This window comes from Oikopleura dioica, chromosome 2, assembly GCF_907165135.1.
Source record: "Oikopleura dioica chromosome 2, OKI2018_I68_1.0, whole genome shotgun sequence".
Lineage (NCBI taxonomy): Eukaryota > Metazoa > Chordata > Appendicularia > Copelata > Oikopleuridae > Oikopleura > Oikopleura dioica.
In genome coordinates this window covers 2810677-2822677 of record NC_137292.1, presented here as the reverse complement: position 1 = coordinate 2822677, position 12001 = coordinate 2810677, and the positions used below count along the sequence as shown (strand labels likewise).

General features: G+C 42.5%; 2 protein-coding genes across 2 annotated transcripts; one reads left to right on the top strand and one right to left on the bottom strand.

The window, feature by feature from the left end:
• The first annotated feature begins 318 nt into the window (after window positions 1-318).
• Window positions 319-1518, top strand: LOC145698637 (uncharacterized). The gene is made up of 5 exons (XM_081775849.1): window positions 319-455; window positions 736-828; window positions 930-998; window positions 1037-1132; window positions 1258-1518. Exons 1-5 carry the CDS (start codon window positions 381-383, stop codon window positions 1477-1479), a joined length of 555 nt encoding a protein of 184 aa, XP_081631975.1. The 5' UTR covers window positions 319-380; the 3' UTR covers window positions 1480-1518.
• Window positions 1519-2479: 961 nt separating this feature from the next.
• Window positions 2480-11579, bottom strand: LOC145698649 (uncharacterized). The gene is given in 8 exon segments (XM_081775864.1): window positions 2480-3065; window positions 3172-3959; window positions 5491-6761; window positions 7314-9997; window positions 10717-10778; window positions 10859-10984; window positions 11060-11395; window positions 11537-11579. Coding segments are annotated over 8 exon segments (5829 nt in total). The 5' UTR covers window positions 11556-11579; the 3' UTR covers window positions 2480-2522.
• Window positions 11580-12001: the final 422 nt, after the last annotated feature.

Below are 12001 nucleotides of genomic sequence, written 5' to 3'. Positions count from 1 at the left end.
AAATCAAGAAGAAAACCATTTCAAATTTTAGAAAAAAATTTTTTATAAAGAAGTAAGTTTATTCCCGTGAGGATAATCCTAAGTAATAAAGACAAGATAACAAAACATGATCAGATTAAGAGCAAAAATCATCATTTGCAAAATCCTCGGTCAAAAAAGGCTCAGTTCAATAAATGAAAAGAAGAAAACACGATATGAAGCTCTCGACAGCAAATCCAGCTCAGAGCACTAGAATTTCGCCAGCTAAATTCGCTCAATCCGGGCTCGCGCGTGCTATAAATGCTTGATCAAAAACGTGATGGCCCTCACATTTCAAGCAGAATACGTATTTGTCAGATTTTTGGAAAAAAACACAGAGCTTCTAAAAACAAACTAAAAAAATGAGGACAGTTTTTCTTTTGATCGCTCAACCGCATCAAGCTCTTGCCGAGCACGATAATGGCTATTTACGAGAGGTAACGGGGAGCGCAGCAGGTTTAGATGCCGGATATGGACTTTTGGTGTTGGCAAGGGTCGGTTGTGAATTATTGATTGAGTGGTAATTAAATTGATTTTCAATGAGGCCCTTGATGATGTCAAGACTTGATTAGAAAAATATATTTGTAAATAACCGACTACCTATTCCCACAGAAGAAGCTGTGTTTCTATGTTTTACTCTTTTATCAAACTGTCATTACTAGAAAAATCTATATTTTCTGAAATCAGAGCATAGATATGGTTTTCAATCTCATTCAGATCGCGAGACAACAAAATATCGGCTACCATGCTCGACCCGTCCAAGCGAGCTATTCATTGTCATCCTCCTCAAACATCAACAGTTTTCGCCAAGTAAGTGCAAACAGGGAATTTTTTCGGGCGCGTCGATCCAGCACTTATGATTTTACGCCCCACTTATTTTCCAAAAAGATAAACCTAAAGCCTCGTTTTAGAGGTCAGCTGTTGTTCCGCGGAGTGATGATGACTTCGGAGCGTATGATTACTACTATGCTGGTTTACAGGTAGATTTACAGTCGCTGCGGATTCGTAGAACTTCTAGGATGAAACTTCCGATATAGCAATTAAAAAAGTGTCCCGGATCGCTGGACAAGCACGAGACTGGATCGAAAACAACGTCCAAAGCGACTACATAAAGGTCACTGGGGTCACTCTCATAAATCATACTGTAAAAATATGTCTCCAACTGTGCCGTTTCGAAATTGAAAAACGGTGAATCGATGAATCTGAAAACGAGCGTTATAAAAAAGTGACCCCCTGAAGCGCGGAAAATTGGATCGCGCGATCAAAAAGGTTGAAGACAAACTGCTCAAAACGTTGAGCCGCCCCTGTGCAAAAGATGAACTCACTCAGGAGGAAAGTTTGGCGTTGCAGTCTACCTTTTTGAGTGCGAAAAGGTCCACTGCGCCGTTGGATGAGATTTTAAGGTTTACTACGATTTGGCGAAAGGAACGGATTCTCGTTTTCATTGAATGTCTTGATTAAGGGATCACCCCCCGATTTTTCAAAACCTTGGCACGGGTCATTATCCCCTATTATTATATTCCTCGTGTTCTGAGGATCATTTTGATATATGATAGTACCCCTTTACATAAATACATCCCCAAAATTTTGGCGCCCAAAGTTCGGGAAAATGCATGTAAATTGTACTTAGCGTGAAAATTGCAATTTTTTTCGATTTTTCACTGTCATCGAAATAGGACAAATAAGGTGTCTATTGAAAGCTTAGAATGTGTAGATTACGAAAATAATAACCGCACTAGAATTTTCGGCCAATTGTTGGCGCTAGAGAGCATTTAAACACCCAAAAAACGGCAAAAATGGTTTCAAAAAGTTTTAAAACTAGAATTTTTTTATTTACTTATCCGATAATGCTGATTCTACCAGAATATGAAGTTTAGGGTCTGAACTTTCTAGCAAAACAAAAAGATTCTTAATCAAAAAGGCCACAAAAAAGTAGATACACTTTGAAAATGGTCTAAAATGGCCATTTTCGCGAATCTTAATCACTTTGATGGCCTCTAATGCATAAGCAAATTTTGAGCTAGGAAGCTGATTCTACCAAAATATGCTCATTAAAAAACGAGCTTTTAAATGAGCTACTAACCAGCCTCACACGTATGACCAGAAAAAAGTAGATACGGGTCAAAGTTCGGGAAATCGGGGGGGGATCCCTTAATCTTATTGGCTAGATAAAAGAAAAAAATTGTAGCACAATGTTTTTTTCATCACCTGAATCCGATGAAAGATGGCCACAACGTACCTTGTCGACTGTCCAAGAATGGAAAAACTCAAAAACAAAATTTTCAAGTTTCAGAAGCAATTCGTCAATCATTTGGACAAATCCAAAAAAGACTAATGCATAAAATATTTTATCTATGAAAATTTCTACTTGTACTCATTTTCCTTCTTCATTAAAAATCTCCGTCCTTCTAGTCTGTAAACATCGTTTTCTCCATTGAATAAATTTCACATTTTTTCACGGCAAAAGAACTTTATTATAAATAATGTCGAAAGTCAAGAGATTCTTAGTATTTTGAGTGAGTTCGAATCTTGCAAAGAGCAGCTTCAGCAGTTTCCGCTCGCTCCTCGGCTTCGTCCAATTCGTGGTGGAATTTTCGGTAGAGAGCAAGATTCTTGTTAGCATTTTCTTCAGCTTCTTCGGCGGCGCGCTTGTACGACTTGACCTTGAGTTGAAGCTGATCTGCGAGGTCCTGAAGCCGTCCGGATTTTTTCGAGTCCTCTTCAGTCGCGTACTGGAGTTCCTTGAGCTTTCTTTCGGATTTTCTCAGCATCTTCTGAGCATCACAGCCGCGTCGGGTTTCAGCTTCTAGCTCACTTTCCAACTCTCGAATCTTCGCTTCCAACCGCTGCTGTTGCTTCTTGCCGCCCTTGAGCGCTTGTTGTTCAGTATCAGTGAGTCGTTGTTGGAGTTCCTTGACGACTCCTTCAAGAGTTTTTCGAGCCTTTTGGAGATGCATGGATTGATCTTGTTCTTTTCGCAAATCGTCGGCCATTCCACAAGCATCGGTGACAGCTTTTTTGGCTTTTTCAGCGGCATTTTTCGCTTCCTGAAAAACAAGTATACAGAGCTGAAGTAAGGCTTAGATAATCATGATCGTAAAATATGGGAAACTCTTTATCAATAGCGAAAAATTCATACTTATAGTCTGTTACCTGAGTAGCTTCATCAACTTCATCGGTCAACGCCTGAACATCCTTGTCAAACTTTCTCTTTTGATTCATCAGCGCTGCGTTCTGCGTATGCAGCATATTTGCCCGATCCCTTGCCTCATTCAACTCGCCCTCAGCCACCTTTCTCGCTCTTTCAAGCGATTCAAAGTTGCTTCGAAGGTCGCTAATCTCTTCAGCAAGCATCTTGTTTCGTCGGTCGGAGATGGCGAAGTTTTCTCGAATGGACTCGTTGACTCGCTCATATTCGTCGATTCTAGCGTCGTTGTCTTTGATTTCGGCCATGATGTCCTTCACCTGTCGCTGGAATTCGTTCTTTTGGCGGAGAGAATGAGCAAGTTGAACTTCAATATCGGCCATTTCACCTTCGAGCTTCTTTTTCGATTTGATCGCATCAGCACGTGATTTAGTTTCCGCATCAAGAGAGTTTTGAAGAGAATCGGAGCTTCGTTGGCAATTTCGTCTAGACGAGTCGATATCGTCTTCCTTCTCACGAATGCGAATGTCATAGTCATTTTTGAGCTGATTAAGCTCGACTTGGATTCGGAGGATCTTGTTCTCTTCCTGCTCAACGGCCGCTTCGGATTCCTCGTACTGCGCTTGGAGCTGATTAAGTTCAACCTCACTCTCACGTTTCGCACGTTCCAGCTCGGAGATGTGACGCTGGGCCTCGGCGTTTTGGTCTTGGTAGTCGATCAGTTCTTCTTGCGTCTGTTTGACCTCGCGCATGAGAGTTTCAGTATGCTCCAAGGATTCTTCATATGCGTTTCGTACTGAAATTAAACTCAAGTTAAACTTTACGAGCGCACGCTGGTCGTTTTTTCAAAGGTCGCTCTAAAAACCGGAGCGCCACAAGCAATAATCCGTTTTGTCGACTGAGCTAAAAAACTAGTTCACTCACGTGTTTATGGAAATGAACGATTTATCTACAGAATCAGAGAGTCCCTTAGACACAACTACTGATACTGAAATTTTGAATCTGCCGCAGGTAAATTTTGTAAAATATTTTAGTTGTTTTTGAAAAATGTAACTGGATATTAAGGGATCCCCCGTTTTCGCCATTTTCAACGGCGAACTACTTTTTTTTGGGCTAACAATTTTACGCGTGCAATAGGCTATTGCCAATAGCGCAAATGAAAGCTCGTTCATAGCGGCTAATTCTCTAGTACAGAGATAAAAATCCATAGACGCAAACCTACCACACGGGGGCGCTGAAGTTAGTGTATTTTGAAAAAACGCTGTTTTTGGCCATTTTCATCGGCAAACTACTTTTTTTAGGGCTTAGCTAGTATAAATTTGGGACTAGATTTAGAAAGAGTAGAGTTTAATCTAAAAACTCTAGTACAGAGAAGTCATTTCATCAAGTAATAAAAATTTTTTCTTAAGAACAACCAAATGTACCCATTTTTGGCGTTTTTTGGTGTTTTTTTGCTCTCTAGCGCCAACATAAGGCCGATATTTCTAGTGCGGTTATTATTTTCTTATTCAGTCAATTCTAAGCTTTCGATAGACCCCTTATATGTCTTATTTCGATGATATTGAAAAACCGAAAAAAATTCCGATTTTCACGCTAAGTACAATTTACATGCATTTTTGAAATTTTTGAAGGCTAAAATTTTGGGGAAAGATGTTCATAAGGGGGTCATATGATACATCAAAATGATCCTCAGAACACGAGGAATCTAAAAATATCAAAGATAGACCCTTATCAAGTACTTGAAAAAACAGGGGGGGATCCCTTAAGACACCGAAAAAATCGACGCCACATAGAAAACCTTTGCGGCAGCTGAATCTTCACACTGAAAAATGCCAAATATCTTGCTGCGATGCGATGGTCTGCGAGAGAAAATGGCTAGACCTTGTGGTCGAGCTAAAAGAAGTTTTTTATAAGTTACGTTTGATATATTATCCCTTTTCTTAGAAAGCAAAAGCTTTGAAACAAGACCACAAGTCGATCTGTGAAGAACTTGAAAATGAAAAATGGGCGTTCAAAAATCAACTTCACGAAAACAAGCTTTTGAAAGAGAACCACAAAAACGAGATGAAAGCTTGGGCAGAGGAGAAACGAAAACTGTTATCGTCAATAAATTTGAAGGACCAAAAAATCAAGGAGTTGGAAGAGGAGTTAGCCATTGTGAATAACTCAGAGCCAACCAAACAACGGAAGAAATGTAGACTGTCGCAAGATAGTGGCCTTGGCGACGAAAACTGCCACAAATAGCTTTTCCCTTTTTAATTACGATTTAAATTCAAACAATGCAACATTTTGCGCTATTTGCTCAGGAAATTAATAAAGAATCTTACATTTGTACACTTCTGTGCTTCGTTCTCTAGCAGCTTTGTTCGCAGCGTCAACTTCAGATTGCAATTGATTTTGTCTTGCAACGCAGTCTTCTACTTGCTTATCAAAAGTTTTCTGCTTCTTTTCTAACGTGGAAATCTGGTTGTTTGTCTTTTCGAGCGAAACGGTGATCGTCTCAATTTCTCCTTGATATCGAGTCTTTGACTTATCTAGAGATCCGCACTTGGCAGAAATTGACTCAACTTGTTCTTCAACGTCTCCAAGTCTAGTAGACAGCTTCTTTTTTGCATCCTCGAGCTCTTCTGTCTTCTGAATCGCGTCAGTCTCATACTTGCCCTTCCAATGTTGAATTTCTCCTTGCGACTTCGTCAGCTGAGTTTGAAGCTCGACTTTAGCTTCAACTTCATCATCGTATTGTTCTTTTAGCAATTCAGCATCGTGAAGAGCATTTTGATACTGATGGGCGAGCGAGTTCTTGACTTTCTGCTCCTCTTCGAATGTTCGTTTTGTTTCCTCGATTTGCTGATTGACGGAGTTTTGCTGACGCTTCAACTGGCTGTTCATCGCTTCTTTTTCCTCCACAAGTCGCTTCAACTCGTTCAACTCGGCAATGCCCCGCGCTTTGGATGCATTGGCATCGGCGACTTCTCGCTCGGACTTTTCGTATTTTTCTTGGAGGTCGTTGAACTGATCTTCGACGGTTCTCATTTGCTTTTCAAGAAGAACTCGCTGCTTGGTTAGGGTGTCGATGGTGGAGAGAAGATCATCAGCTTCCATTCGCATCTCAGATCGTTCTTTTTCCAACTTGGCCTTGATTCGAGTCAGGTTTTCGATCGTTTCGCCAATTTCCGAAGTATGATCAGCATGTTTTTTTCGAAGAACAACGATTTGCGATTCCTGAGCCAAAGTCAGTTCCTCCATGTCTCTAGCCAACTTCGCCAGCTCGGCGTCTCGCTTCTTCGACTTTTCAATTTGCGAAGTTGTCGCATTCGTCGCAATATCAAGCCGCTCGGCAAATTCTTCAAGCTCTCGGGAAATCTCCATTCGAGCTTTTTCGGATTTCGCCTTGGCAGCTCGCTCGGCTTCTAGCTCTTCTTCTAGTTCTTCGATTCGGGCGAGAAGCTCTTTGATCTTTTTGGAAAGCTGGGCGATGAGGGCTTGCTCATCTTCGCATTTGGTTCGGATTTGGTTGCATTCGAATTCGGCCTTTTTGATCTTTTCTTCAAGACGCTGCTTGTCGTTTTCAAGATCCATGATAGTTTCCTGGTTGAGTCTGTTTCATGATCAAAAATGCTCTAGAATAAAAATTTTTTTATTTTCATTTTGAAAATAGTTTTTTTTTTCAAAATTCTTCTAGATCGTTTACATAATCGTTTTTCAATGTTGTCAAGTCCCGTTTTTGCCCGATTTCATTTTGCTGGAAGACGAAGCTTGGGTCGTCGGGATCTGTGCTGAGAAGCCCTGAGAAAATGATAAGCTGTCTCACAAGTATCTTGAACCCATGCTGCGTCATTCCAAAATCGACGAGAGAATGCATCTTTCTTATCGATAGACAATTAGAGATCGGATTTGTGTTTGAAAGGCGTGCTGAGGTTTTTGGGTAAAAGAACTTTTCTCAAGTCCTCTCTCGTCTTCAAATCACCAGATTCAAAATCGACAAATTCGAAAAAGAGATTCAAAAAAAAAAATAAGAAAAGCAAAGAAGGGTCGCGTATATCTGACCTGAAAGAAATTAAAATCTCTCTGAGCGGAAACACTGCCCTCCTTTGCTTTTTCTTACAATCGCCATTATATTTCTAACTCTAGAATCTCGGAAAATTTTGACCATTTCCTGAGATCTCCCTCCAACTTGCGCTTCTGTCTCTCCAGATCCACCCTGCATTTCTTCTCGTGAGAAAGCGCTGAGTCCAAATCATCAACCAGCTGTTCCATCTTATTTTTCGATTTCGTTAGAGAATGGACCTTGTCTTCTTCAACTTGAAGATCGTCGAGGACCTGCTGGTGCTGCTCCTGAAGCGCTCTTTTTTCCTTGGCCAGCTTGTCCATGTGCTCTTCTGTCGTAGCCAGTGCCTCGCAATTGCTCTTGACTTTGTCTTCCAAAGAGTTCTTCTCCTGCTCCACCCTGGAAAGGGTCGACTCGAGTTCTTCTATGTCTTTTTGCAACTCGCGTTTCTCCCGGTCAAGTTTTGCCTTCTTATTGTTCAGATCTTGGTTGATCTCTTCTTCGTCCTCGAGTCGCTCCTGAAGCTCCTTGATTTGACCATCGAGCTGAATTTTTGATTTAGCCAAGGCTTCGGCTCGATCTTCCGCATCAGCAAGTGCATCTCCCTCGCCACTCAGCATGGCCATGAACTTGTTTTTCTCCTGTGTGAATTTGATGTACGCATCTTCGAGCTTCTTTCTCAGCGCCGTTTCGACTTCAAGCTGTTTCTTGATGTCATCATATTCGGCCTTGAGCTCGTCCATTTCTTTTCTCTTCTCAGCGGAGTTGAGCAAAGGTCGGATCTTGTACATGAGATGCATCCACGGCCAGTCGGCGAGTTGAATGTAGGCTCTCCAATTGGCCTGAATGACCATTGCTCCATCTCTTTCAGCAACCACCCGCTGGTATTTCTCCTTTGCGAGTTTCGCCCGAATAAAAGACTGGAGCTTAGTCAAGATTTGACCAATTTTGTCATCTCTTAGTTCTTCCAAATGACCGATAACACCAGCCTTGAAGAAAAGCTTCGTATGGCCGAATCGATAGAGATCTGGTGAAAGTTCTTCAGCAAGACTTTCAAGAAGCTTCTCACAGGCCTTTTTGTTGTCCATGAATCCCTTCTGAGGAATGACCTTGGCGTTAAGAATGGTATATCGCTGCTTCCATTCAGCATATTCAACTCGCGATGGGAAACCCTTTCGGCAAATTCGGATTCCTTCGAGGACACCGTTACATCGGAGTTGATGAAGGACCAGGTTGTTGTCCATGTATCCGGGCTTCTTCTTCTCGTTCGGGATGATGCAACGGACGAAGTGGGGCTGAGTTGATCGAAGATTGGTCATCAATCGACCGAGGGATTCTCGATGAAGAGCAGAGACAGTTTGGAAGGAGCCACCTTTTTGTCGCTTTCCCTTTTTTCCTCCTCCACCGCCGCCAGAGGCAGCGTCTTCAGGAGAGACATAGGTCGACCAGATCTCGTTCATGACCTTGACCGTCGATTTCTTGTACAGACCGACGACACTGTTATTCAAAGGATCCTTGTTCTTCAAGAGCCAATCAATAACATTATAAGCGACAGTACCGGCGTAGTGATGAATTTCAAAGTGAGACTCAAACTTCGTTTTGGAGCTAGGAGTTGGTTTCCCAAAGCATTTTTTCTTCCCAAGATGAGTCGCCATCAACTTGTCTTTGTAAGTCATATCACTGGCTTTTGGCATCATGCATTCCTCCTCCAATAGCGACATGATTCCGAGTGGCTTTTCGATGAGATCGAGGGTGTCTTGAAGATCCATTCCGAAATCAACAAAAGTCCATTCAATTCCTTCTCGTTTGTATTCTTCCTGTTCAAGGATGAACATATGGTGGTTGAAAAACTGCTGCAGCTTTTCGTTGGTATAATTGATGCAGAGCTGCTCGAAGGTGTTGAAGTCGAAAATTTCGAAACCGGCGATATCGAGGATACCAATGAAGAAATCTCGTGGAAGATCAGTACCTAGCGCCCGGTTGATAATGTCAACAAGCCACTTGAAAATACGCTCGTAGCAGGCTTTTGTAATCGCACCAAGACCGTAGTACACTTGCTCGACAGTCTGTCCCTTGGTGACATATTCGGATCCGACCTTTACTTTAGGGTGGCACATGCCCTTGACCCACTCGGCGCCAGAGACACCGAAAAGGAAGCCGAGCTTTTCGGTGCAATCTGTTCCATCGATTTCAGCCTGTTCTTCTCGTGGCTTCTGCTTGAATTTGGCATTGCCACTGTGCATCAAACCAGCAACTAACTTATAGATAGCGTTTTTCTCCTCAGCAGTAAACCCCAGAATATCGAATGACTCATCAGTAGCGTCAAGTTCGTCGGAATCGTTGATCGACTTGACCGTGATTTCGCCGATGGAGCAATATCTGTAGTCGTAAGGATCGGTAGAAATCATGCACATCTCGTTGATTTCTGGCTTGTGACCAGTGCACATTTGGTAGAAGATATGGAAGCATCGCTCAGTTGGGAGCTGGAAAATGACTCGCGATTTTTCGAGCAAATAAGTATCAATATCTCCAGATGACAACTTGCCACTGCCGCCAAAGTGAATTCGAATGAATTTACCAAATCGAGAGGAGTTGTCATTTCTGATTGTTTTGGCGTTACCAAAAGCTTCCATGGCCGGATTAGCCGCGACAATTTGATCCTCGAGGGTTCCACCTCCTTTCAGTTTGCAATCAGCACCTCCTGCTGCATCATCTTTGCCAATGGCAGCAACAGTTGCAAAGTACTGGATGACTCGCTTGGTGTTGACGGTTTTTCCTGCACCAGACTCACCCAGAGTTTGAAATGCTCGCAAATGCTCGCGAGCGAAAAGAGCGAGAGCGAAAATTTATCGTTGCTCTCAGAGCAGGGGAGCGGGAGCATGAAATGAAGTTGGCTCGAGAGCCAAAAGAGCGCGAGCCCAGACTTGAAACCGCTCGCGAGCGCAGAGAGCACGAGCGCATATGTTGGCAATGCTCGGGAGCTAGACGAGCGGGAGCGGCTGCTCTCGTGCTCGCCATGAAATTGACTCACGAGCGGCTCGCGAGCAAAATTAAAAGAAAAATTTTTCGCATAATTATTCACTTTCATAAATATATTTCTTCTTGGGTCAATTTCTCGTGTTTTCCGTTTTGTGAAAGCTTCATTAGGTACGTTATCTCGGCAGTAGAACGCGTAAAGCCGAGATTAAACAGATAAAACATGCCCACCGCGAGGTGCTAACTCCTGGGAGAGGGACTCATTTGGAATTAGTCACGGGGCCTTCGAATCATTTTAGGCTCTGGAAGGCTGCTCGCGAGTCAATTTTTTTAGCTCGAGAGCCGATCGAGCGAGAGCACAATTCGACCAGTGCTCGGGAGCCAAGAGAGCGAGAGCGCAAAATGAAATGCGCTCGCGAGCGCAAAGAGCGCGAGCGCAGAAATCAATATGCTCGGGAGCGCAAAGAGCATCATGCTCGTGCTCGCTCGCTCTCAAGTGAGCCGCTCGCGAGTCACGAAAATTTCAAACTCTGGACTCACCAGTGATCAGCATGGACTGGTTTTCGCGGTTTCGAAGCATATCGTTGTACGCTGAAAAAAACAATCGCTTCAAGATTTCCGGAAAAAAGGAACGCTGATTAAAAAATGCTGTGTCTACCAGACAGCCTTACCATTGTCGGAAACCGAGAAAATATGCGGCGGCATTTCAGTCTTCCGCTTGTTCGCGTAGCATCCTACAACATGTGAATCATAGACGGGGAGCCACTTGTACGGATTGACGGTAACACAGAAGAGACCTAAATATTAAATCTATTTGAATCTTTTTGTTACGGTTCCTGCATTCTGAACGATGAGAATTTGTTCCAGGTTACCTGAATAAGTGTAGATCAGAAATCGTTCGTATCGGCTATGAAGATTATGGATGACAGTAGCTTCGGACAGATTCGTCATGTTAGCCATGTCTTCAAGGAGTTCGTATTTGGGAGGATTTTGCTGCTCAACTTGCTCAGGCTTGTAGAGTTTGACCTTGTCGTCAGCGCGCTTGACCTCGATCTTGCCATCCTTTTCGCCGAGTTTCTCGCCCTTTATGTAGCCGATTTCCTTGTCAGGAACCCAACAGGCAGTTTTGGCCGAATACGGAGCATTACGGATGTCCAGGAGGGTCATCTCGTCCAGACGAAGGAAGATTGCTGCATTTCCAGCGGCTTCTAAATTTTGCTTGAGCAACAGCTCCTTGGGAATAAAAACGGTATCTAGGCTTGTTCCTAAGAACGATTTAAATCCATTCGGCATTTCAAGATGAAGGGTAAATATTCAAAACTCAAAAATATAATCAAACAATTACAAACCTGGATCCCACATCGCCATCTTGACAAAAATTTATCAAAACTCTGTGTGACTGAAGAGTTCATCCCCATCCCCTCAGTATTTATCCTAGCGTGCCGCTTACAGTTTCCCTGTCAGTTCCGAAAATGAGCAACTGCATTTTGATTTTCCTTCCATCCTGTAGGAAACAATAAACTAGCTTTTGAAAGATCTGTGAGATGACTTTTGCCGGGTCTGGAGATACTGTGTTTAATCGGTTAAAAATAAAGTTGCTTCGGTTAATAAATAATTAAAATAAAAAATGAAACTTGTCGCATAAAATGTTTCCTTCGATAAAAACCCGTATAACTTGGCATATATTTAATGCGCAGCAGACGAAAAAAATAAAATAAATTATTCAATATCATGATGAAATCGTTAGACTCTGCGATATAATTCTGACAATTATCTGCCACGTAGAAAAATAAAACAGAGAAAAAAATTGACAA